The sequence below is a fragment of the Micromys minutus genome (assembly GCF_963924665.1).
Source record: "Micromys minutus genome assembly, chromosome: 15".
In the NCBI taxonomy this organism is placed as follows: domain Eukaryota; kingdom Metazoa; phylum Chordata; class Mammalia; order Rodentia; family Muridae; genus Micromys; species Micromys minutus.
This window is the reverse complement of record NC_137984.1, coordinates 4,400,355-4,425,787: the sequence shown is the minus strand read 5'-3', so window position 1 is coordinate 4,425,787 and position 25,433 is coordinate 4,400,355. Positions and strand designations below refer to the sequence as shown.

Here is a 25,433-nt window from a genome sequence, read left to right as displayed (position 1 = left end):
AAGTTGGGGAGGAAAGGGTTAATTCAGCTTACACTTCCACATTGCTGTTCATCATCAAAGGAAGTCAGGACTGGAACTCAAGCAGGTCAGGAAGCAGGAGCTGATGCACAGGCCATGGAAGGATGTTACTTACTGGCTTGCTTCCCCTGGCTTGCTCAGCCTGCTTTCTTATAGAACCCAGGTCTACCAGCCCAGAGATGGTACCACCCACAGTGGGCTGGGCCTTCCCCCCTTGATCACTAGTTGAGAAAATGCCTTACAGCTGTGGGCTGGGCCCTCCCCCCTTGATCACTAGTTGAGAGAATGCTTTACAACTGATCTCATGGAGGCATTTCCTCAGCTGAGGCTCCTTTCTCTGTGATAACTCCAGCTTGTGTCAGGTTGACACAGAACCAGCTGGTACAGACTTGCTTTTAGGTAGAGAAAAGAAACCCGAGAGATCCACTGTGTACTAAAGTGAAAGCAAAATCACATGCTCTATACGACAAAATCTCTGAGTTGACTTTAAGTGTTCTCACAACAACAACTACTACTACTACAAAAAAGGCATATAAAGCAATATGCTAATCATCTTTTACTATGTGTTCTTGCACAAAAAAGTAAGAATATGAGAGAATAAACATGTGAATTAGCTTTTCCTAGCCATTCTGCAAAGTGTGTTCATATTAAAAACATATGCAGCCCAAAATTTGCTTTCCCAATAAAAAACAAAAACAAAAAACTAAGAGTGTGAAAGTTTTTTTAATAAATATCACAGGTCAGTGGATAGAATATCTCAATAGCAAAAAGGTCAAAAAGCACAAATTTTAAGAAATTTTTTAAAATAAAGATGTATTTATTTTATTTTATGAGTACACTGTTGCTGTCTTCAGACACCCCAGAAGGGGGCATCAGATGTCATTACAGATGGTTGTGAGCCACCATGTGGTTGCTGGGAATTGAACTCAGGACCTCTGGAAGAGCAGTCAGTGCTTTTAGCCACTGAGCCATCTCTCCAGCCCAAGAAGCACAAATTTGAAAAATACACGTAACTAGACAAGAAAAGAAATAACTTGCTTTGCCCAGCAGAGAACACTTCCTGCTTGTGTTTTGCCTGCTACCATCTTTAGCCACCGCAAGAAACAAGCAGGATCTCAGAGCAAAGAGCTGCTGTGGGGTAGCAAAAATAAATGAATAATAAATAAGGGTGGGCAGAGCAGGAATTCTCCCAAGCTGCCTGGAGAAGTGACACCACAGTCATCCCAGAACTTCACAGAAGCTGAGATCCCTAAGACTCAAGTGCAGGAGTGAGATTTGGTAGGTCTGGGGTAGAGCCCAGGAAGCAGATAAAAAAAAAAAAAAAAAAAAAAAAAAAAAAAAAAAAGTTGTCGAATAAATCTGAAAGAGAGAGTGGGGTGGGCACTGAGAAGTACTGCCTAGTCAGAGGCAATGGAGGTCCAAGTGGAAGCCGCAGTTTCAGCAGTCCTTTCTGGTTTTGTTTTGATAATTTTTTTCTTTTCTTTTTATCCTTTTATGTTTTTTCCCTTGCCTGTCCTGGAATTTGATCTGCAGACCAGGTTGGCCTCAGACTCAGAGATACGCCTGCCTCTGTCTCCTGAGTGCCACCATGCCTAGAAGTAGCCTCCTTCTTTTAAAAATTAAAAAACAAAACAAAACAAAATATTAAAAAACCTTTTTCTACTTTTTATTGAAAATAGATTTTTTTTCATACAATATATTCGGATATCTTTTTCCTCCCCTATCTCCTCCCAGATCCTCCTCTTGGCTCCTCCCATCCAAATCTCAAAGGATAAATTTCTTAATAGTAGTTTAACTTTCTTCTTTCTTTTTTTTTGGGGGGGGGAGGTCTATTCCCCAAAAAGATTGTGACTTAATCAGGAACTTTCTCTTTTTTTTTTTTTTTTTCCAAGCTGCATGGGGACTCTTTTTAAAACAGATTTTATTTTATATCCAAGTCTTTTGGCTGCATATCTATCTGTGTACACAATGTGCATGCTTGGTGCCCGTGGAGGTCAGAAAAGGATGTAAGGTTCCCTGGAACTAGAGTTACAGAGGGTTGGGAGCCACCATGTGGATGCTGGACGTAGAATCTGGGTCCTCTGTCTGCAAGAGCAGCCAGTGCTCTAACCTGCTAAGATCTCTCTCCAGCCCTAAAGTTAAAAATACTACCATTTTAACAGTCAAAATAAAATTGTCAATGTGCTGTTCTCCTTCTTTTGTCTGTTGTGTATTTGCAGCACTTCCTGTTTTGTGTTTGTCCAGCTTCAGATACTCAGTAATGTCATACTGCGAAAACAGAATAAGAATGGAAACAGTTGGTTGTCTTGGTGATGTCAGGTGTCTTGGTGATGTCAGGTGTGTGATGTCAGGTGTCTTGGTGATGTCAGGTGTGTGATATCAGGTGTCTTGGTGATGTCAGGTACCTGATCGTGGAGCTATCTTTAAATCTTAACTATTACTAAGTGCTTAAGAGGAGATCAGTATGAAGTTCATAAAGGCTATTGGAAGAACGTGAAAGGTCTTGATGCTCTGATCCAAAGTTTACATACTGGGAGTTTAAGTATGAGTAAATATTAAAAGGAAAACCAGTGAAAATGATTTAAGGGAAAACAAAAAGAGATGAAGTTTGAGGAGTCTTGCTAGACAAGGGTATGTAGTTGTCTGCCATGTTTTTCCTGATTAACTCTAGAGTAAAAACCCCAGAATGTTCATGCTCACCTTTCAGAATCCCACTTGACAGAAATGTCTTTCCAAATGTTTCATTCTGACTATAGTCCTTCTGCATTCCTTATACTATATTATGTATAATTACATTCTATACAATATATAATTATTTATATTACAGTTTGGAGACTGAAACAAACCTGATAGCTTACAAAGAACTCACATACCTCTTCCTTTGGAAATTCCACCAATGCCTTCTTTTTTAGACAGCAACAGTAAGGTACTCTGGGCAGTAATATCACTGTCCCAAATGCTATACACCAAACAAAACCTTTGTGAAATAAAGATCCCTAATGCCTCACAAAACACATCAGTGAGAAAACAGTGAGCTTAGAAAGTCAGAGGTTGATGGGGATGTATGAAGTTTTGGACACTGTATCTGTCTTATACAGTGTGTAAAGATTCTATAAGAATCTAGCTTTTTCATTTCAAATGTAAAGTTGTACCTGAGTTTTCATATGAATCTATTATATTTCCTAAACATTCTCATCTTCTCTCCAACCTGATGACCACAATGGTGCAATTACAGAGACACTGATTGTTGAGATTCTGTAAACCCCACCCCTCAGTTACCTGGCAACAGCCAGCTATGCTCCGCCCCAGTGACCTGACACTATAAAAGGGTCTACTTGTCCTCTCCTCTTTCTCTAGCTCTCTTGGCCTCTTGCTCAACCCCCTTTCCTCCTCCTCTCCCCATTCCCCCCACATGCTCATGGCCGGCCTCTGCTTCTCTACTCTTCTCCTCTCTCTGCCTCTACCACCCTCTTAACTTCCCCCATGCCCTGAATAAACTCTGTTCTGTACTATACCGTCATGTGGCTGGTCCCTTAGGGAGAAGAAGAAATTCCAAAGATGGATCCTCCAAAGGCATCCCCCTTGCCCCCATACCTTGCCACACCTCCATGGGCCATATCCCCCCCCCCCCCACCTGCTTCATTTCCTTCCTAACATTAGTGCTGAAACCCAGGACATCATCTTTTCCTTTTTATATACACATCACTGATAAAATTCTAATCACTTTATTTAAAAGGCAATTCCATGGGCTAAAGAGATGGCTGAACAGTTAAAAGCATGTGCTGCCGTGCAGAGGACCTGAGTGCGGTTCTCAGCACCCACGCTGGTGGACTGAACAACTACCAGGAACTCCAGCTCCAGGGGCCCAGTGCCGTTTGCTGGACTCCACATACACCTACAGTTACACAGGCCCACACATAAACATGCCATCTTAAAGTAAGCAAACCTTTAAAAGTCTTATTCCTTGGCACACGGAGATGACAGTGTCCACCCACCATTGTTCTTGGCTGTGGGACTGAGACCCTGATTTCTTGTTGCTCTCTAGTCTACACTGTGCTCAGGGTGAGTCCAGCTTCTCCCCCAGCTCTTCTGGATTGTTGTATAAGTCACTCCTCCAACTCTGTTGCATCTTAGGTTTATTTTCTGTTCTTCCTGCTTGTTTTGGGTTCCTTGGGCTGCATAAGTACCCTCTCATTTATTCTGCACAGACTTTTTTTTCTCTCTGCAGAGTTAATTCTTTAAAACAGGTGAGCTGGCACTTGCTTGTTTGCTGATCCTATCTTACAAATAAATTATAGACAAGAACTACAGGACATGATAAATGAATTTAATGTTGAGGAAGCTCTTGAAGTATTGATCCCAATGGGATAGAACCAGTGAGTTACCATCATTACCTTTCAGTCCTTGAGAACCGCTGTTTGGGTTAAGATTAAAGAAAGGACATCATCGGTCTGTAAACTTCCCCCAAATGTATCCTAACTCGCATTGTTATTTCCAAGATCACTGTGGATTAGCTGTGAGTGTAGATGGCCTGACACCCAGTCTACTTTATTCTCTGACTGCTTGCAGATGCCCTGTTTCAAGGAGCTTGCATGTTGTCTGCTGAATGTTTGCATTGCTTCTGTGGGAACCCTGTAAACGATCAACAGCCTCTCCTGTCTTTGACTCCTTCAAACAATACTCAGCTAGAATGGCATGAGTCCTAATACCAGTCTGAGCTCTAACAAGGGAGAGTCTTTGCTAAAAAATTGCCAATGATAAAACAGTAATCAGGCTTGAGAGAAACTGCAAAGGAAACTACAGAGTTCCAAGGACAAGCAGCTCATGAAGATGTCACTGCTGGACTAGAGACCTTGGGTCTAAGCACTCTAGCTCCATCCTCTGCCAACCCTGCTGGGATGTCTCATGGGCATCACATAAGAAACGATCACCAACACACTTGACTCGCTCCAGCTTCCCTGAGAAGTTTGGGAGGCCGGCGAGAGTTGGCTGGATGGAGGAAATGGGTGAAATTATGTCACTTTTGAGCTGGAAACCAGGGAGACCAACATGGAGCACTTCAGGGCCATGAGCACGGTGAGTCCAGCATGGGACCCTCACCGCTGGGGAGTCTAGTCTGAAAACAGCAGGCCTTTGTTACTCTGTTGTTCCCAACATGACCTCACCCCCCACTGGAGGAGGTTGGCATACGCATATTTCTCCTGGTATGAAGAAATCTTCTCTCTTTCTTGGGACTGGGTACCTTACGTGAAACTCACAAAGGATCAAGAAAAAGGTTTTTTGTTTGTTTGTTTGTTTGTTTGTATGTTTTGTTTTGTTTTGTTAAATATAATTTCTATGGGAAAACCTTCCTTATCTTTATTGCTTACAGTGTAAATTACATTTTTACAAAGAGAGATACATGTACTCAGCAAGTAATTTAAATGTAGGGAGTAAAACGCTGATGACTACAGGGACAAATTAATTAATAAGAGAAGGGCTGGGTGGCAGCCCAGTGGGAGAGTGCTGGCCCTCTGCAGAAGGCCTTGAATCCCTCTCCAGTTAATTCCCTGTGGGCTGGGAAGGAATCAAGCAGTGAGGACCACAGCTGCACACCACTGTTAAAGAGCAGCAGGAACCTGGCAGTCTGAAGTGAGGAAGGAGGCTGGGGAGAAGAGGGAGCAGGGAAGGGAAGGTCTGGAAGGTTATCACAGGAACTACCTTTTATTCCCAAAGAGAAGGGAAATCCATCGGCTAGAGTATTTTAGCAGAGGTGTAAACAGCCAAGGCCAACATTCGGCTGTGGCTGCTGAGTGTGAGTTTTCAGGGTCAAAGGTAGACAGTGGGTAGAGAGCTACCGTGGTTTTCCAAGTGAAAAAATGGTAGGAATTCAGACTAGGATGGAAACACACAAGTGAGACAAACAGAACGCTGTGTTTTTACTATTCCTTAAAGTCAAAGGCAACAGGGGGAGCCAAGAGTGTGGTGGAGGAAGACGTCAACAAAGCGACAAACAAAGCAAACAGAGGGAAAACTAGCGTGTCCTAAAACGTGAGACGAAAAGGTGCTCCACGGAAGTAGGAGCAGTCCACTGTCCCGCGCACCTTCTCAAGAAAGTTGAGAAGCAATGATTGACCATGTGGTGCTGCGCCACATAAATCATGAGAAGCAATGATTGACCATGTGGTGCTGCGCCACATAAATCAGCAGAGGCCAGAGAGACGGTGTGAAGACATCCAAGAAAGGTCACCGTGCTGAAGTAACGTCTGGATCAGCTGGAGGCGGAACAAAGGCAGAGAGCACAGACCCTAGGCAAGAGCGAATTGAATGTTTCACACTAGATACGCAGCCTGTATGGATATGGGATGAGCTCATTGCCCCCCCCCCAAAAAATAAAGTCCTGATGGAACAAAACGTATCAACTGAACACTAACGGATTGAAGAGGATCTGTACCTTACAAACGTTTCAGTGGAGTGAGTACCATCTCTTCTCTTGTTAATTATTTACCTGTGAAAGAGCAAGGATGTGTATACTCCAAGGTGCCTGTGGAGGTCAGAGGACAACTTGCAGAGGTCAGCTCTCTCCTTTGGGCATATGAGTCCCAGGCATTGAACTCAGATCAGTCTCAGTTAAAAAGGAAAAAAAAATCCTACAGAAATGATAAGTAAAGCACTGTGCAGTGCAGGGTGTACGTAGTGTTCTGTGTGATGCTGTGCAGATGACCAGAGCTCTTGGTGGTCCCTGTCAGCTCTTAACAAGCATGTTAGCTCCAGGGGCACAAAGCCATAGTTGAGAGCTGAAGCCAAGAGTGCGGATCTGAACAGGCACAAACTCTCATGAGGCAGAATAGTTTTCCCTAATCTTCCCAAACAATCTTTAGACCAGATTCTATGGACCCCTCAGGACTAGAACCCTAATAAAGTCCATGCCTATGAAAGCTATTTATAAACCTTTTCCAAGAAGGTTACACAAATATATCATTTCAAGCACTGTGCAAATAATAGTTGTAACCTACTCCTCTGGGGCTGAGTTTTAACAGATCTGAAAACTATCTTTATATAGGTTATATTTTGTCAAATAAAATATAGCCCAATGATATTACTTTAAGATATATATATATATATATATATACATACACACACACACACACACACACACACACACACATACATATTCACTACAATGATTCTGTATCATCAGAATAACCATCACCATTTATGCCCCAGACACTGAGCCAGGCACTTATGCCAGTGAAGCCTCACAGCACATTGTAAGATCGAGATAACGTCAGGGAGGCAGGGGAAGATGGACAGAGCTCACCCGGGCCTCTGCCAGGCAGGTGTTGGGCTGTAGGGGGCCACAGGGCACTGCTCCAGGGGTGGGGACAGACAGCCGGGTGAGTGGGGGTTCCAGACCTGTGACTGACTGAGGTCATCTGGCTCTCAGGCTCTTGGACACCCTGGTGCCGCGGGACGCTACGGAAGAGCTGAGAACAGATTGGGACCCAGGGGCTGGATTTCACTCAGGGCCGGTGGGGGGAGCTCTGGCTGGTCCTCCTCTTGTCTTTAAAGTGGCAGGATGCAGGCTTGGGCTTAGTGGTAGCCGTGGCTGGGAACACAGAGAGGCCTTCTGTGGGAGATTAGTCCGCTGCTCTGTAAGCGAAGGGCTTCTCTACTGATGGTAGGTCCGGATGGAAAGAGACAGCCCATGGTTCTAAGGCATTTATTGTCATGGAGGAAAGTGGATGAATAAAACGATATCCCGACTTCTCAGGGTGTGACTGAGATTAAATACTTTTGCAGGGAGTACTGTCTGGGAAGAAAGGCCAATTGGCTAAGCCTCCAGGCCTTTAGGTACCTCATTATAATGAAGATCTGATCTGTCTGCAGCCTATATGACTGTCACACACATCCTCACCTGTGGAGGAGCTTAAGGTGTTGCCCTTACATAACTGATGGCCATGAATCTATGGAGAGTTGTGGCTACTGACAGGGGCCTGGTTTCCGGAGTAAAGCACAACTCCCACGTCCCTGTCAGGGTCACTGGGGTCTCAAGCCTCATCTCAACTGGGAACCAGGGTGTCTTTCACAACCCAAGGCCCCACAGTGGTCCTCTAATAACAGACTTTATTTAATTAGTTAGTTAGTTAACAGGAGATGGATGGCATTTGCTTAGGTGAGTTCCTCCTGCCACTATGTGAGTGAGTCTCAGGGATGGTGGCATGGCAATCATTAGCCATGGAGTCTCTCACAAGCCCGAAAACAAAGCTTTAAAATGAAGATAACGGTGACTTCCCAACTTAATCTAATACCTGTCTCCTTTTTAATACAGACATCAAGAAAATATCTGTGTGGACTTTCATTTTCACCTCTTTCTTGGTCAGTAAATTTTATTTTCCAGAGACTCATCCAACAACTGGTCAAACAATGACATACACTAAGAAAGGCTACATAATCTCTGCACATAATACCTATGTGCTTACTTACATGTGCACTTTTAAAGTACTTCCACGGATACATAGAACAGTGGCTCTCGAACATCCAACTGCTACAGCCCTCAAGGATCGATGTATCTCGGTATATTTTATAACAGTAATTTTGCTAGTGTTATGAACTGCAATGCAGATATCTGACACGCAGGGTGTCTGATATGGGGTTGCAACCCACAGGTTGAGAACTGCTGATATAGAGTGATGTTGAATATGGAGATGTGTGTGTGTGTGTGTGTGTGTGTGTGCCAAAACGAGGCCAGTGACTCCCTCGCCTGTGGCTGTTCCCTGGCACTACCGTTAAAGCAAATGTGCACTGATCCTTCACACCGTACCGGCATGTCTGCTTACCTGAGCGCCAAGTCCTCACTAATCATAACATCTAAAACTTCTGAGAAGACAAACATCTCTTACGCGTAGAAAATGACCAGTCCATAAAAAGAGATTAAAACCCCCGCAACAATAGAGCCACGTACTGCTTTCTACATTTCATAAAAAGCTCAGCATCTGACCCATTTCGGTTTTACAGGGAAGGTCCTGTTTCCCTGGAAACTACACAGAAAATACGTGTATTTAGAGGCATGGAGCAATCCCACTCTTGTGTTTCCTTCTACATACCCAGCACAGGAACACGGGTGCTCCACGCGTGCTGTGGTGACTGTCCTCCTGCCCCTGCCTTTTCAAAGGGGGAAATGGAAACCCTTTTAACTGCTGAAGCAATACTGCCATCTTCTGTTCACTTCATAGAATATAATAAAGCTATGTTCAAAAGGATTATGGGAAAGCTTTCAAAATGATTATTAAGTATGACAATGCCATGACAAGTTTGCTTGACATTTTATACTTTGAAACTGTAGTTATTTTAGAGAAGTTTTAGACTCTTTATTTAAACCCAGCAGGACAGACATCATTCAGGGCTTGAAGTGGTACCATCCAGGTACATAACAGGCCTTTGTAACCCAATTCAAAGATCACTGTAGCCTGCGGCACGCAGGGCTTCCTGCTGCGCCAGTTCTGCTTTCATAGTGTCACACAGAGCCCACACAGGAGCTCCACAGAGACTATGACTGTCACACGTTGCCTGGTCTCATTGGCCGTCTTCTTTCCCCCTGGGACCTTCTTGATGCAAGTCTCACTGACCCCATAACTTTTGCAACCTGTCTGCAAAAACGGCACTGTTGTCTTGTCTCCCAAGTTCTGTCCTGATCGATTTCTCAGCCATCTCTGCTTCCTAACATGCTGGGACGTAACAGCAGCGCTACAGTCTCACCGCTGCAGGCAGAACCTGGGCTACCAAGCCTTGGCCACCATGATGGGTCATGTCTTTGAAAACTGTGTTAGGTTTACTTAGCTTACTCCTGTCAGATACTTTGTCACAACGAAGGCAACTACTGCTACAAAAAAGGAACGGATACCAAAAAGCGGGGAATTGACTGTGGGGGATGTGGGCAGATTTGTTCATGTTTGAGATGTTTTCAGGAGAAATGAGGGGGAGTTGGAAGGTATGGGCTACCAAAAGCCCTAATGGAAACACCAAAGCCCTTGGATGCTCAGCAGGGAGCTAGTCTGAGAATGGCTTGGTGAGTGAAGTCCTGGTCTATCCTGGGCAGCCTCCTGCTTCTTAGTTCTATAATGGGAATGTTTACTGTGTGCTACAGGTTCTGCTGCATTTAACTATTGATTTTACAGAGGCTCGCGGTTGCAAAGACTGTCAAAGAACAGGGTGACACTGTTTTTATTGGTTATACACTTACATTTCAAATGCTATCCCCCTTCCCAGTTTCCCTCTGAAAACCCTCATCCCACCCCCTTCCCTCCTGCAATGAGTGCCCCGACCCATTCTCGCCTCAGTGCCCTAGCATTCCCCTACACTGGGGTGTCAGGCCTTCACGGGACCAAGGGCCTCCCTCCCATTGATGCCCGACAATGTCATCCTCTGCTACATGTGCTGCTGGACCCATGGATCTCTCCATGTGTGCTCTGGTTGGTGGTATAGTCCGAGGGAGTTGTTTGGTTGATATTTTTGTTCTTCCTATGGGGTTGCAAATACCTTAAGCTCCTCCGGGCCTTCCCCTAACTCCTCTATTGAGATCCCCATGCTCTATAGGATGGTTAGCAACAAGCATCCACCTCTGTATTTGACAAACTCTGGCAGAGCCTCTCAGTAGACAGCTATCAGGTTCCTGTCAGCTTTGAATCCTAGCACCCAGAAGGCAGGGGCAGGCAGATCTCTATGAGCTGGAAGCCAGCCTGGTCTACAGTGAGTACCAGGCAAGCTGAGGCTACATAGAAACATACTGTCTCAAACAAGGTGAATCTTGAATCTTAGATGCTTCTCTTTTGAAACCAGGCCTCCTGTAGCCCCTGCAGCCAAAACTTGTTAATGGCCAAGATTAACCTTGAACTTCTGATCCCTGCCTCTCACCTCAAGTTGCCAGGTGTTCTCACGCGTCTTGTATTGTAGTTCTTTATGATTTTTAGCTATGGTTTTAAACTTTGAGGCTTCACTATTCTGGCCCACTATTACTGGCTGGGGCAGTATGTACTGAGTAAACTCATGAATGCTGCCTAGTATTTCAAACAAGTGGGCTACAGGTTTGTGTCTACACTTTATCTCTGCAAAAACATTCTCCCAAATTTGTACACACCTTTTGAGCAAATCAAATGAGCTGACATAGTGAGCTACTGTGCACATCCGCGAGACAAAACTGTGACAGTGACAACGCAAAGCTGGATGACCCAGTTGTTCCTGGTCTAAACATTGATGAAATGAAACACTTTGAAGAGTTTTTTCAGAACAAGGTGAATACACGGTCCAGCTGGTAGATGCTCTCGGCAGCTAAGCCTGCTGGGTTCAATCCCAGCATCCACAGTGAAAGCAGAAAACCAACTTCTTAGGTTGACCTCTGCCCACCACACAAGGCAGATGGAATGTGTACAACTCCCCTGTATACACTAAATCAATACATTTTAAATCTTTAATAAGAAAAAAAGAAAACTGAAACCCAGGGTGATTGGATGTGGTACCATACACCTGTAATCTAGTGGCTGAAACAGATGATTGTTGGTTCAAGACCAACTTGGGAAACCAGATTCTATCTCAGAAACAAAACAGAAAATAAGTATCATCGTGTTTTGAATATGAAATGGAAAAAACGTGTTTAAAATGGCTGAGTTCTAACTGCAGGCAGAGTCTGTGATGGGAAAACTTAGACCTACAACGTCATACAAGAGGAGAAATGGGCATGTTGAAGCTTGGTCAGCAATTGCCTACAGGAAATAACCCAAGCAATGACAGGAGAGGCAGGGCAGCCATCCTTGAGAAACTGCCTACAGTTCCTGCTAGTGCTACTCCAGGCTGACTTTATGTGACAGTATTGAAGGCCACCAGATGAAATTTAAGAACTACCATAATAGTAGCTCTAATTGATTACCATCTGTGTCATTTTGCTTCAAGTCTGAGAGGCAGTGCAATAGATGTAACCTTCTATCACATGGTTAGCCCGGGGAAATTCTAGAACGGCATGAGTCTCCTTTCTCCTATACTCTCTTCAATAAACTAAACTTGAGCATGGGAGCAATATGGCAATTCCTTAGCAAAATGTTATAAAAGATGTAAACTCCCCCCAGCCCTGATTATTTAGCTACTGTTATTAAAAAATAAAAAGTCCACATTTCAGAATCATAGAGCAAAGTTAAAGAGACCCCCTGCTCAACTGCTAAGCACTTGAAGTCCGTATCATGTGTAGAAAGTGTAAGAAATACCATCTTGTAGTTCATTTTCTAAAGAACCCCCAGCCAGCTCTGGTCCAACATGACCCCTGAGAATGCCTATCTAGCTATTCCACATCCAACCTCAGCCAAGCCACCCTCCCACCAAACCATAAATTCAGTCAAAACTTACTAAGAGTTAAGCTTACCTGTAAGATAAGCCTTGAAATGAACAGGATGTAAACGAAAAAAAAAAAAGTGGTCAAGGTTCCTACTGCGGGAAAACAAATGTAAATTACACAGGGAAGAATGGGATCTTGGCAGCATTTAAGGCCGTGTTCTGTGTTCGTGTTCTCTGTGCTAAATTGCCACACCTATCCTTCTGGGGTAGTGCCTGTGTACGAAGTTGTAATAAACTGTCTCTAATGCTAATATGAAGTGAGGATCTCCATTTCTCATGTTTTCTTTCTTCCCCCAATTTAAATACAGCTTTAGTATTTCATTGCTGTGAGGAGACACCATGACCAGGGCAACTCTTATAAAGGACATTTAACTGTGGCTGGTGACAGCTGCAGAGGTTTGGCACATTACCTTCATGGCAGCTTTCAGATAGATATGGTGCCAGAGATGGGGCTGAGAAAGAAACTATCCTTTGCAGGCAGCTAGGAGAAAGCCCTCTTCCCACCAGGCAGAGGTGAGCACTGGATCCCCAGAGCCTACCCCAATGACACACCCTCCAACCAGGCCACACCTCCTAATAGTGCCAAACCAGAGCCAAGCACATTCAAAACACCACAGTATTATAAATATCAATGTATATAATTCAGGCTTCCTTAAAAGTGTTAGCTAGCATTTTTCATACAAGCTGTCTTCGTTTTTAATTGACAAAGATTAGTAATGAATGCTGGATATTTAATGAGGTTTTCATCTAAGCCTAGCCAAGGTTCAGCTGAATCAGCATGTATAAGCACTGGCTTAGCAGTTCCGCTTCTGACTCTACACCTAGTCTTTGGGAGTTCAGTTATATAGGGAGGGATTTTGTTGCCCTGGAAAAAGGTCTTAACACAGTAACTACACTTACATACGTACATACATGTATGAGCTAGAGATTGATTTTCTTCAATAAAATGGAGAAAGTAGCTATATGGGTCCTACTTAATAACATTTAAGCAAACCTGTCTGATACTCCTGGTTTCCTGGTACATACTTTCAACTTGTGTTCCAGGAGCAAAACGAGAGAATAATCAGTAAAAGGAACAAAGAAATGAACATGCCCAGAACATTTTTTCTTCCCCTTTTCTCCTAATTTTTAATATTAATTTTTAAATTTGGTTTTATTATAAAAAATTTCAAAGCTGGGGAGACTAGTCAGCAGTTAAGAGCACAGGACCTAGGTTTATTACCCACAAGGCAACTGACAACCATGTGTAACTGCAGTCCCAGGGAATCCAGTGCCCTCTACACCAGCTCTAGGCAGGCACATGGCAAACCAACATGCAGGTAAAATACCCATACATACAAAGTAAAATAAACCTAAAATTTACCTACAAAAACAAAAAAGACAGACCTTAACAGTCAAGTGTTAACAGGACTTCATGTCCACGTGTGATAAGGACGCTGCTGAGCCACAGCATGTCATTCAGCAAACCATGTGCCCTGGGATTCCTGTTGACCCAGCAAGTTTGTGAGAACTTGTCATCTTATGTTAGCAGTTTCTCTCTGGACCTGTCACTAATTTTTACACACCTTTTGCTTTCAACCTGTGACAGCAATGTAAAGTATCACAGGCCTTTTACTTAGTGTTTCTCCAACAAGCCAACCAGGTACAAACAGGACTTTTATGTCCATCTGTAAATGTCAGGGGAGGGTGGTTGAGCTGGGACAGGAAGTAAAAGGACAAGTATGCTGTCATGGTTTCTCACGCCACTCGCCCAATCTTGTGCTGTTGTTTCATGTCTCAATAAACACACTTCAAAGAGAAATTATTGCAGTGTAGAAGCAGCTATTCCCGAGTCTCAGACTCCTAGAGCCATGCGCCCCACATTGTAACAGGCTGTTTGTCCTGCTCTCTAGAGTGGAGTTGAAGAGAAACTGAGACAGCCTGGCACTGTACTAGCCTGAAAGAGGCCCAAGCAGAGATGGACTTGTTGCCAGGACATGACCAAGGGTCAAAAAAAAGGCTGAGCAATCCAGTCTTAGAATAAAGGCCATAAACAAAGTTACAAGCCCATCCTTTACATCCAATTAACAAAAACTTGCCCAAGTGCCTCCCATCTTAAGCATCATTCTTGGAACCAGAGACTAACAGCTAATGCTGGATTAGAGCAAATGTGATGATACTCTCTCCAAGCACACCCAGTCTTGATCATTCCTTAACAGGGCTTCTCTGGAACCTTCTCTAAGGTATACAACATTGAAACAGGAGCATAATACAGAGATGAGAGAAAAGCCAAATAACACACCTTCCACCACAACAAAGGCTGAAACATGAGGACAGGAAGTCCTCAAGGATATCACTAGGGGTCGGGTGCTCAACATGCAAGCATCCTCACTACCCCTTACAGTGGAGTACTGGAGGTACTGGGAGTACTGGAGGGAGCCCGGTTCCAGGTTCAGCAAGGAACTGGCTTAAAGATTAAGCATCCTTTTGGCCTCCTAATGCACACAACAGATGAAGGACTGTGTGGGAACTTCAGTTTAAAAGAAAATTCAAGTGTTAAATTTGCGGATGCTTCCAGATATGAACACTCAAGTGGTCATAGGTTCTAACTAGTGCCATTCTTATTGATCAGGTAAGGGGAAATGAGATCACATATTTGTAAAGCCAAACTGCTTCCCACTTCTGGAGAACTTATTTCAGGCACAAATTCCAGGCCAGCTATGAGACCCTGCCTCAAAAATAAGAATGTGTCCATAATTCCTGACTCTCACAGTACAATTAAATAGAAAATGTTTAATTGTTCTAGTTGATAGTCCTCAATACTTATAAATTCTGAAAGAAAATAGACTCCCTTTTCCCACCAGTACCCTGATCCATGGCAGGCTGGAAAGCATTCTAGCATTGACACACACCCTTCACCCTTGACCTACTTAGCCTTATTCCAAGACATTAAAGAGCTATTACTTCTTCCACAGGGGCTCAAATCTTCAGTTCCAGGTCAGGGCAGCTCCATCCATTCTAGTGCAGTGGTTCCAGCCTTAGCCTGCCCTCTGCTGACTACCTATCTCATACTCAGATCTGGCCTGAGCTTGATGCCTTAGCATGGCCTGTCTCCCAAATTGCTCTGACTGCAAGTCTTAATAAGCCCATGCTAACATACACTTGCAGCTGGTCTCGTTTAAATATTTCTGAAGGTTAAGATTTTCGTCTAAGATTAAAGACTAACAGCCTATGAACACACAAGGCTATCAAATGTCCTTCACATAGTTGGGACTTAGCAGTACTTTCCTTGACACATTTCCCCAAACCAGACACTTTGAAAGTAAAACTTTTTATAACCACCACTAAATGCTTAAGAAAACAGATCACCAAGTCCATAATAAAGGAAACTGTCTCATAACACAGATGAAGAATCCTCTATTACTAAGCCCTAGAAAAAGCTGACTTGGGTGTAAACAGGGCTCAGAAAATTAAGCTTAAGACAGAAATGTTTAATTTAGCCCCAGGGAATCCCACACCTAACCCTTCACAAGCTCTTCCTACCAATCTGATCTTTTGTCCCATCAATACCAACCTGATGTCCTCTCATGGCATGGTGCTAGAACTGAAGCAATTCTGTACAGTTCTGGCTTCCCCCGAGTTCTGCCAGATTGTGAAGCCTGTGTTCTCCAGTTTAAAGCTTTGTCAGAAGTACTCAAGTCCACAACTGAAATCAACCACCTGAATAAGGACATCACATTTTATAGCAGCAAAAGAATCATACAAGGAGAAAAATGAGCCAAAATTTTATTTATTCATTTCTTGCATTTGAAGTATTCCTCGATGACATCCTTGGCCTGAGATTCTTTGCCATAGTCCTTAAAAAAATTAGATGTAAATTACTTTTCAGTATTAAGTTCTTAACTTGATCCAGTCTTAAAAGTTCTCCCCAACATTAATACTGTAGCCATTTTCAGGGACCTTAAAGACCTCAGCTGTCCTTAAGGCTCGTAACATGGCACCACTATTGCCAGCCCTTTCTCAACTTCTGCAAAAACATTGAGATTAAGCAGATTAACTGGCTGGCTTTCCAACTGTAATGTTTAAGCCTGCTTTTAGACTTCCATTAAAGAGCCAACATTTAAAGGATAGACTTACCTTAACCACTACACAACTGCAACCAACCACTTTCCGTGGTTTCCCCTCTCGATCGATTTTACAGAGGCCAACCCATTCCCCAAGTTTCTTGTTGTCGTCAACCTATCAAAGACAAGAAGCCATTACTAGTAAGGAATAAAGGCAGTAAGGACTGAAACCCAATCCCCAGGCGCTGTGTCAGACGGGTGACATGGCATTTCCTCACCGCAGCTCAGTAGAGGGAGCCAGTTGTCATCATGCACAGCCCAGTTCTAGCCCCAGCCCATCATCAAAGGTGGGCCTCCCTTACCTTTATCAGGTTGATCTGGTGCTCGGCACACAGCGCCTCCACCAGCTTGACATACATGGGCTCGTCACAGTTGGATGCAAGCACACAGAGATGGGCTTGGCGCCTAAGATGCAAAAACTCAAGGTGAAACCAGTGTTTCCGGTCAAAGCACCTTTACTATGCAGCACGCATCAGTGTGCAAACAGCTGGAGGTCAGCCATCCCTTTTCCTTGGTCCCCAGATACCACATATTTCTTGAAAAAAAACCATAGTAAACCATGACCACTTACTTTCAAGGCACTTTTTACTTAGAAAATGACTTAAAACTGTATTGTGCAAAACTGTTAAATAATTCATAGTCGTTTACTTGAAATCCAAATACCCAAAACCACCTGACTTTACCTCAAGCCTTAATAAACCAGCATATTCAATTATCCTGGACACAGCTACATGTTTTAGACATTTAGTTGCATAAGCTGAATCTGCAAACTACGGAATGATGTCCCTTTTCTACCTTTTAGCCAAAGTACTGATAATCCCCCACGAGCTACAGGTCTGTCAGACTAGCTGAATCTCACCCATGAGCGGGGTGAAGGGGTATCCGACAATCCAAGTCATCACTCAAACACTGTAGCTTCACACAAACTACTGCTCAGCCCCGATCCACACAGCAACCCACACATCTTAAGTGGGCTAGAGTTGATACCTTTTCCTATGTTTCCTGCTGGTCGGATGACAATCAGAACTTTTGTGCTAACAGCATGAACTTCACGCTCTCTTCCCTTGGCTGCAGTTTATGCTCCGGCTGCAACACCCCACAGTATTGAGACTGAGACACGTACTTGTCTAAGGCTTTGGCAGCTTCGCGTATGCCACGTGCTAGGCCATCATGGATGAGGGCGGTCTTCAGCACCTCTTGTAGAGCAGTGTTGACATCCATTACACCTCCAGCAGCTATGCTGAAAAGCAGACAGAATCATTAGAGGCCAGATTATAACCAGGTTATCGAAAAGCCCAGACCCGCGCCGTCCGCGAGCGGCCCACGCCCCAACTAGGGCCCATCCGCTCACCCTTCCTCGGCCATGGCGGTGGATCACGGGTGACGCCGAATCTTGAACGCACTGAAAGATAAAACCCCAATAAAACACCTGTTAGATCCAAACACTTCTCCACATTTGGAACCAAAGCCCAAAGGACAAGCTATACATGGTGTTCACGTTTAATTCAGACTCACCCCGAGCTTCCGCCTCCGCGCAAGTTGGCGGCGGCAGGGGAAAAGGCCGCTGGTGGCCGCATGACGGTATTTATGCACTGCGCTAGTCGCCTTTGCGCATGTGCAACTCCTCCCACTAGAGAGGTGGCTCCTATGGTGCCAGTCCTTAGGAGTTTCCACTTCCGCCCTCAGGAGCGTCCGTGATAAGAACGCGGCTAGGTTTTCAGCAGGCATTGCAGCAGACAGCCTCTGTCTGGGGGCGTGGCCCGCGGAGGCCCCACGAACTGCTTCTACGGAACGTGAGAGAAGCCAAACTACTTACGTCTTTTCCGCATTATAAAATCAGTTCGTTTTTTAAAAGTCTTTCCGTGTCTTATCCTTTCGGCAAGTAGTTTCTTTTTGGCAACAGTGGTCGATTAGGCTAAGCGTCACTGGAGGACACATTTGATCCGCTCCGAGTGGCTCTGATTAGTCTATGATCGCAAACCCCACTGCTTTGCAACGTGTTTAAGCAGACCTTCCAGCCAGGACAGATCCTTTGGTTCTGAGTGCAACCGGTTCTCAATGAACAACTAAGTTTGACCCTAGTTGGTTCCTCGGAGAAACTGGGATCCCTGAGGTACATGTTAAACTCTCACTGTGGGTCTATACTAAGGGGAAGTCCTAGCATTTGGAACTCCCACCAGGAGTGGAGTTCCAGAACCTTAAAACTGGTTCCCGCCTACGCTGACAAATGCATTTCAATTTTGAAGGAATCACTCACTCTTCTACTTCCAAAGCAAATACAGAAGACAACGCCTCTCTCAGAACAACCCCGAAGCCAGTCCGAGCTTCGGATGGCAAACTCGGTGGATTTTCGGACTCATTAATTTCATGAGGATTTCAGAAAGTTGATGAAGTTCCTTTTTAGCTTTTCGAATGAACGTTTGAGCTTCACCTTTAAAGCCTCACGCGTCCTTCCTTGCCGCTGCAATTCAAAACAGTATATGATAGGTGATTTGTTTCTCCCGGCGTATTTTCTGCCAGTATCTGCTGTGCGTTTTCTTTAAAGATGAAAGACTGCCGACACTTACAATGCTTGAATTTTAAAAGATAAAGCTAGTATTTTAGCCAAAGATTAAAATACCAGAATGCCACGGTGTTACGGAGTGGAGATGATGTGGAAACGTAGAGGATTTGGAGTTCGTGGCAGCATTAAAGGGGCTTGAACTAGCGTTCCAGAAAGGTTAAGTACAGGAAGAGTATTCAGACAGGAAGAGAGCGCAAAGAGGACACGTGCCTTTGGCTGTTTTGGAAGTGATATTGAAACATCACACAGTCGGAAAAGAATGTGGTTAGGTAGAGTTTAAATAGCTTCCTTAGCATACGTCTATTAAAAGTTAATGTGTCAAAGCATACTGAAGGTGCAAGCCTTCAATCCCAGCACTGGAGAAGCAGAGGCAGGTAGGTGACAGCTGTGAGTTCCAGGCCACCAGGGACTAAATAGAGAGACCATGTCTAAAACAGCAAAGCCAAAGGTTTATGTGTTAAGCATATTAGATTTCTTTTCCCGGAAGAAAAGTCTCCAAGAAGAGACTAAACTGGAAAATGTCAGTGGAGAAAATAACTAATACTAAGAGGGAAAAAAAAAAAAAAAAAAACAGCCGAGTACTTTTAACTTCGTGCCTGAGTTTTAGTGCTGTTCCCAAGGCAGTAGCAACCAATTCAGACTTGATTTCACTCCACACCTTTAATGTCAGCCCTTTGTCCTAATAGTTCTAATAAATGCCTTTCTTCTTAACAACTGGAGCCCCTCCCCCTTAAATCGTGATGGTGTAATCATTTTAATACCCAGATTTTTGTTTTAGGTATAGATTCTCCTAATTCACACACTTTAACAATAGCCTCTCAATTCTAGGTATTGGCAAAGGTGGCAGAAAATTCATATACCGGTTAGTGACTCTTACCCAACACGTTTTGGCAGTCACATAATAAATACAAATATGGGCTAGAAAGTGTTCGTGCAGAACAGTGGGGTGTGACCCTGTGTATATAGAACAGTGGGGTATGACCCTGTGTATATAGAACAGTGGGGTGTGACCCTGTGCATGCAGAACAGTGGGGTGTGACCCTGTGCATGCAGAACAGTGGGGTATGACCCTGTGTATATAGAACAGTGGGGTGTGACCCTGTGCATGCAGAACAGTGGGGTGTGACCCTGTGCATGCAGAACAGTGGGGTATGACCCTGTGTATATAGAACAGTGGGGTGTGACCCTGTGCATGCAGAACAGTGGGGTGTGACCCTGTGCATGCAGAACAGTGGGGTATGACCCTGTGTATATAGAACAGTGGGGTGTGACCCTGTGCATGCAGAACAGTGGGATGTGACCCTGTGTATATAGAACAGTGGGGCCCTACCCTGTGCATGCAGATGGCTGCACCTGAGCAGCTACTTGCCATCCCCAAGATGGTGACCAGGAATGCATAGGAGGGTCTAACTCCAGGTATATGCTTCACAGAGCCAGCCACATCCACTTCGAAGCAGAAATCAAAACAAAGCCAGTTACCACTGATGTCGAAAAGGTAAATGGTGTAAGTCACGGGAAGGGGGACTGAGCAGAGAGTACAGAGGAAGACTGTGTCATAGAGCCATGTAAATAAGCTGTTACTACTGACGGTGAAAGGATAAAAATACAGCCCAACCCCTCCATAGACTCCAAGCTAAAGAAGCCTTAACTCCCGCACCTAAGAACCCCTAAATACCTCAAATTCCAGACCCTGCTCTCTGCCAGTAAGTAGATATAAGGTCACACTCATTGCTGTTCTGGAACCTGCTTTCTGTATGAAACTGGGTGAAAGGGCGTAGGACAGGCCCTTGGATACTCGAGCCCGGCCTAGTAAATTAACAGGAGATAAGCTGACTTAACCGCTTATCTGGATTCTGCAAACTGCTTGCACCATAGACCCCCTCACCCTAGTGACTTATCCTGAATACCATTGTCACCCCCACCCCGGAGACCGCCCAAATACAGACCTCCGAGACTAGGGAACTGATTGGTCCATGGAGCGAGGGCTTAGATAATTTTAAATGATTGGTTTGTGATTCTCAGGCCTTATGAACCCTATAAAAACTGTCCTGATCCTGCACTCGGGGTCTGCAGTCCTCTACCCCTGCGTGGTGTATGACTGTGGGCCCCAGTGCGCTTGGAATAAAAATCCTCTTGCAGTTTGCATCAAGACCACTTCTCGTGAGTGATTTGGGGTGTAACCTTTCCTAGGACAGAGAGTGGGGGTCCTCGCTTTGAGGATCTAAAAATGGAAGAAACTCAATTATAATAGTTTATGACAGTTCTTCCAAAGTATCAATGAATAAATGTTTTCTTTTAAAAAAAAGAAAATAGCTGGGCATGGCAGCTCATGCCTTTTTATCCCAGCACTTGGGAGGCAGATATCTGTGAGTTTAATGTCAGACTGGTCTACAAATTCCAGGACATCCAGGACTGTTACACAGAGAAACCATGTCTCAATAATTAATTAATTAATTAATTAATTAATAACAAGATAAATAAATGAATAAATAAAGAAAAAGTAAAAAGTCAGGCTGGGGACTGTCGCCGACCAGTGGCAGAGGGTGTGCCTGGCCTGGTTCAGGCTCCAGCAGCACACACTCGTGCACTCTGCACTCATACGAACAGGATTGGAGGACGACAGTGAACATGGCAGTCTTTCCTAAATGCCACCTAATGTGTGAGCATCTCATCTTACCTCTGGAGACCCATTTAATTGTAAATGTTAAGGTATGACAGCTTAGAATCACCCGAGAAGAAAGCCTTGATTGACAAACTGCCTAGGTTAGGTTGGCTTTGGGGAGAGTTTCCTGGTTGTTAACTGACATGGGGAGACCCAGCTCACTGTGGGTAGCTCAGGTCCCTGGGCCGGGTTCCCGGGCTGTATGAGGTGGGAGACAGTTGGGTGAGGTAAGCACCCAGCATGAGTGTGTTCATGTCTCTCTGTTCCTAACTGTGAACAGTGCTATTGTGTGGGTGTGCCATTATAAACCACACAAAGCCCTCTCTCCCATCAGCTGCTTTTACTCAGGGTGAGTGTCGCAGCAACAGAATTGAAACTTGAGCAGGACCCTACATGATAATACCAGTACTGGCTTTTATTGAGTAATATGAATGTGTCATGGCACAGTGTGTAATTCTAGTACACATGCTGAGGCAGGAGAATCATGAGTTGATGGCCAGTTTTAACCACAGGGAATTTGAGGTCAGCCTGGGTTAACTGATGAGACCTTGTCTCAAAAACTAAAAATAGTATGATAACGATGATGACAATGAGGAGGGGGAGAGAAGTAGGAGAAGAAGAGGGAGAAGAATATTTTCGTTTTAATGAAATCAAGGCAGAAAGTTTGTCTGTTCCCAAGGTCAGGCACAGTTAGACTGGAAGCTGGCCTTGCATGACAGTGAACTTCAAAGCTTTGGCTTTGAATGCAGTCAGTTTATACCTAAATGTGTGTGGGGGAAGGGATAGAGAATTCAAGGATCATTCTTCTGATCACAGTTTGATAGTAATACAACTGCTCCTGTCTCCTGTGCTAAAGATTTGCATAGAGGGACAACTATTACAATTAGGCTGGGAAAGAGCAGCAGAAATCAAGATTTCTGGATCATCTAAATATAGGTGTGGTTTGCTATGGCAGGCATAACAAAAAACCCCAAACCATACACTTAATGTCTGAAGACACAGAAATGCACTGCCTCATACTCTACCTACCTTCTAAGGCTTCACCCGATTCCCAGCTCCTTGACTTTGTGAGTCTGGTTCCTTGACTTACTCATCATTTGTCCAATCCTTCTCACATGACATTCTTCTTCTTCTTCTTCTTCTTCTTCTTCTTCTTCTTCTTCTTCTTCTTCTTCTTCTTCTTCTTCTTCTTCTTCTTCTTCTTCTTCTTCTTCTTCTTCTTCTTCTGGTCATGGGAGAGTTAAGAGGGTGGTAGAGGCAGAGAGAGGGAGAGAGAGAGAGAGACATTAAGTATCTTTGTATCCAAAAATGTTTCTTTTTGTAAAAATATCAGTCGGATTAGGAGGTTCATCTTGCTTCAGGTGACTTCATCTTAACTAAGGGTAAAGTGCTATTTCAAATAATGGGTTGTCTGACGTGCCAAGGATTAGGGCTTTCAGTGTGAATTTCGAGAGAATACACTGTACCAGTTTTGTGTTACTCTGACAGAAGCTAGAGTCCCCAGAGAGGAAGGAGGCTCAGTGGGGAAAAAACTGCCTCCAGGAGATCCAGCTGTAAGGCATTTTCTCAATTAATGATCAATGGGGAGTGGCCCAGCCCATTGTGGGTGGAGCCATCCCTGGCCCAGCCCATTGTGGGTGGAGCCATCCCTGGGCTGGTAGACCTGGGTTCTATAAGAAAGCAGGCTGAGCAAGCCATGGGGAGCAAGCCAGTGAGCAGCATCCCTCCATAGCATTCTGCCCTGCTTCAGATCCTCACCTGGTCCCCTCCAATGATCTGGAAGTGTGAACAGAATTAACCTTTTCCTCCCTGATCGATTTTTGGCCTTGGTGGGGGTTTTGCTGTTGTTTTTGTTTGTTTGTTTGGTCTTTTTTGTTTCTTCGGATTTTTTTATTTTGTTTTTTGTTTTGTCAAAGCAATAGAAACTCCAAGTAAGATACACAGTTCAACTTTTTAACAGTGTCAGAAAAGGAAGGGCTGTAAAATAGATTAAGCAGGAGGATCTTTGATTTGGAACACACACACACACACACACACACAGGGTGGGGGAGAGGAGGAAGGAGGGGAGAGAGAGAACTAAATAAATTTTAAAGTTAAAAATAAGTTTTAAAAAATCAACAACAACAACAAAAACAGCAGTATGGTGCACACCTTTAATACCAGCACACTCAGGAAGCATCTCTATGAATTCAAGGCTAGCCTGGTCTACATAGTGAGTTCCAGGGCCACAAAGAGAAACCCTGTCTCAAGAACACTAGAAAATAAATGGTAGTAAACTATTTTTAAAAAATTGAAAAAGAAAGTAGAGCAGAGTGGTGAAGCTAGGCTAAGGTGCACAAACGATGTTACATCTCAACCCCTCTGAGGAGTGAGAAACCCAGCCCGCTCTAGCCAGTCTTTCACGTGCTATTAGTTCAGCGAAGATGATGCTAATGCTGTAGTACTGTGAGGATTAAATGGCAGGTGGCTTAAAATGCGTTTACCATGTACAAAACTATACACAAAGATGTGCAGAGGGCTGGAGACATGGCTCAGTGGCTAAAAGCACTGACTGCTCTTCCAGAGGTCCTGAGTTCAAATCCCAGCAACCACATGGTGGCTCACAACCATCTGTAATAGAATCTGATGCCCTCTTCTGCTGTGTCTGAAGACAGCGACAGTGTGTTTACATACATGGAATAAATAAAATCTTAAAAAAGATGTTGTGTGTGTGTGGTTCTTGGACTTGGCCATGTCGGCATGGTAACCGAGGCTCCCGCAGCACCTGGGACCGGAAGAGAACGAGCGGCTTTCTACTTTTCAACACTAGAAAAATAAAAAGTGTGACCATTGTAGAAAATGTAAGAAAATGCTCCCCCGGGCACAGAAGTAAGCTGGTAAAACCAACAGATAAAGAGAAACAAAAAGAGCAGGCAGAGCAACGAGAGAGGGACTTTACATACAAGAGATTGATAGGTAAACGCCACCTTCAGCCCCGCCCCCAGGACAGCCGGCGGCCTCCTTTTGAACCTGCACTGACATCCACACAGATTTTTAAAATTATTTTTAAAGGTTTGTAATGAGATTGAAGCTGAAGAGGGTAGAGGCTAGAGACTCCATGAACAGCTCTGAAGAATCCTTGCTTGGAGTTTCCCACGTTCTCTGTCTCAGAACTACTTCTAGCCCGCCTGTAATTTCTATCTAATCTTCAAGGCCCTCAATAACTGGGACTATGCAAGATTCACTTCGCTAAAGTACAGCACCTTCCCAACAACTCTACTGTAGAACCCAACGCATGATAGAAAGATATGAATCTCCTCTAGGTCAGCATGCTCGGGCAGCCATACAAGAGTTTCATTCATATTAAAATATTCATTCATATTAAAATCACAGCGACTGCAGGAGTGTGACCCAGTCCTTCGCCTTGGCCTAGATTTCCAGATTTAAACTTTTCCCAAATAATAATCAAGGAGAAGACCAATTGAAAGCTAGGCTTGTGCTCAGATGCTTCGAGCGGGGAGAAAGGGGGCACTTGCTTACGCCTCTTATCACTAAGGCACGCGCAACCAGACTAACTAGGTCGTACGAGCCTTAGAAACCCAGCGGAGGGTATGGAAAAACAAAACTAAACGGACCCTATCATTCAAAGGTACAGCGAGCGAGCAAACCTTCGCTGTGCCGCAGACACCTGCATCCGCAGGAGGTTCCCACAGCCAGGCTTCCCAGCGACTCTCTCCCGATTATTTGG

The 25,433-nt window shown here is 44.3% G+C and overlaps 1 protein-coding gene across 1 annotated transcript; it reads right to left on the bottom strand.

Annotated features, from left to right (window-relative positions):
* Positions 1-16,129: 16,129 nt before the first annotated feature.
* On the bottom strand, positions 16,130-18,040 carry RPS12 (ribosomal protein S12). Its single transcript, XM_080929653.1, has 6 exons — positions 17,997-18,040; positions 17,833-17,883; positions 17,605-17,721; positions 16,784-16,886; positions 16,495-16,596; positions 16,130-16,214 (listed from the first exon to the last, which is right to left on the bottom strand). The coding sequence occupies exons 2-6, from the start codon at positions 17,844-17,846 to the stop codon at positions 16,152-16,154; spliced, it is 399 nt and encodes a 132-aa protein (XP_080785779.1). The 5' UTR covers positions 17,847-17,883; positions 17,997-18,040; the 3' UTR covers positions 16,130-16,151.
* Between the last annotated feature and the right edge of the window lie 7,393 nt (positions 18,041-25,433).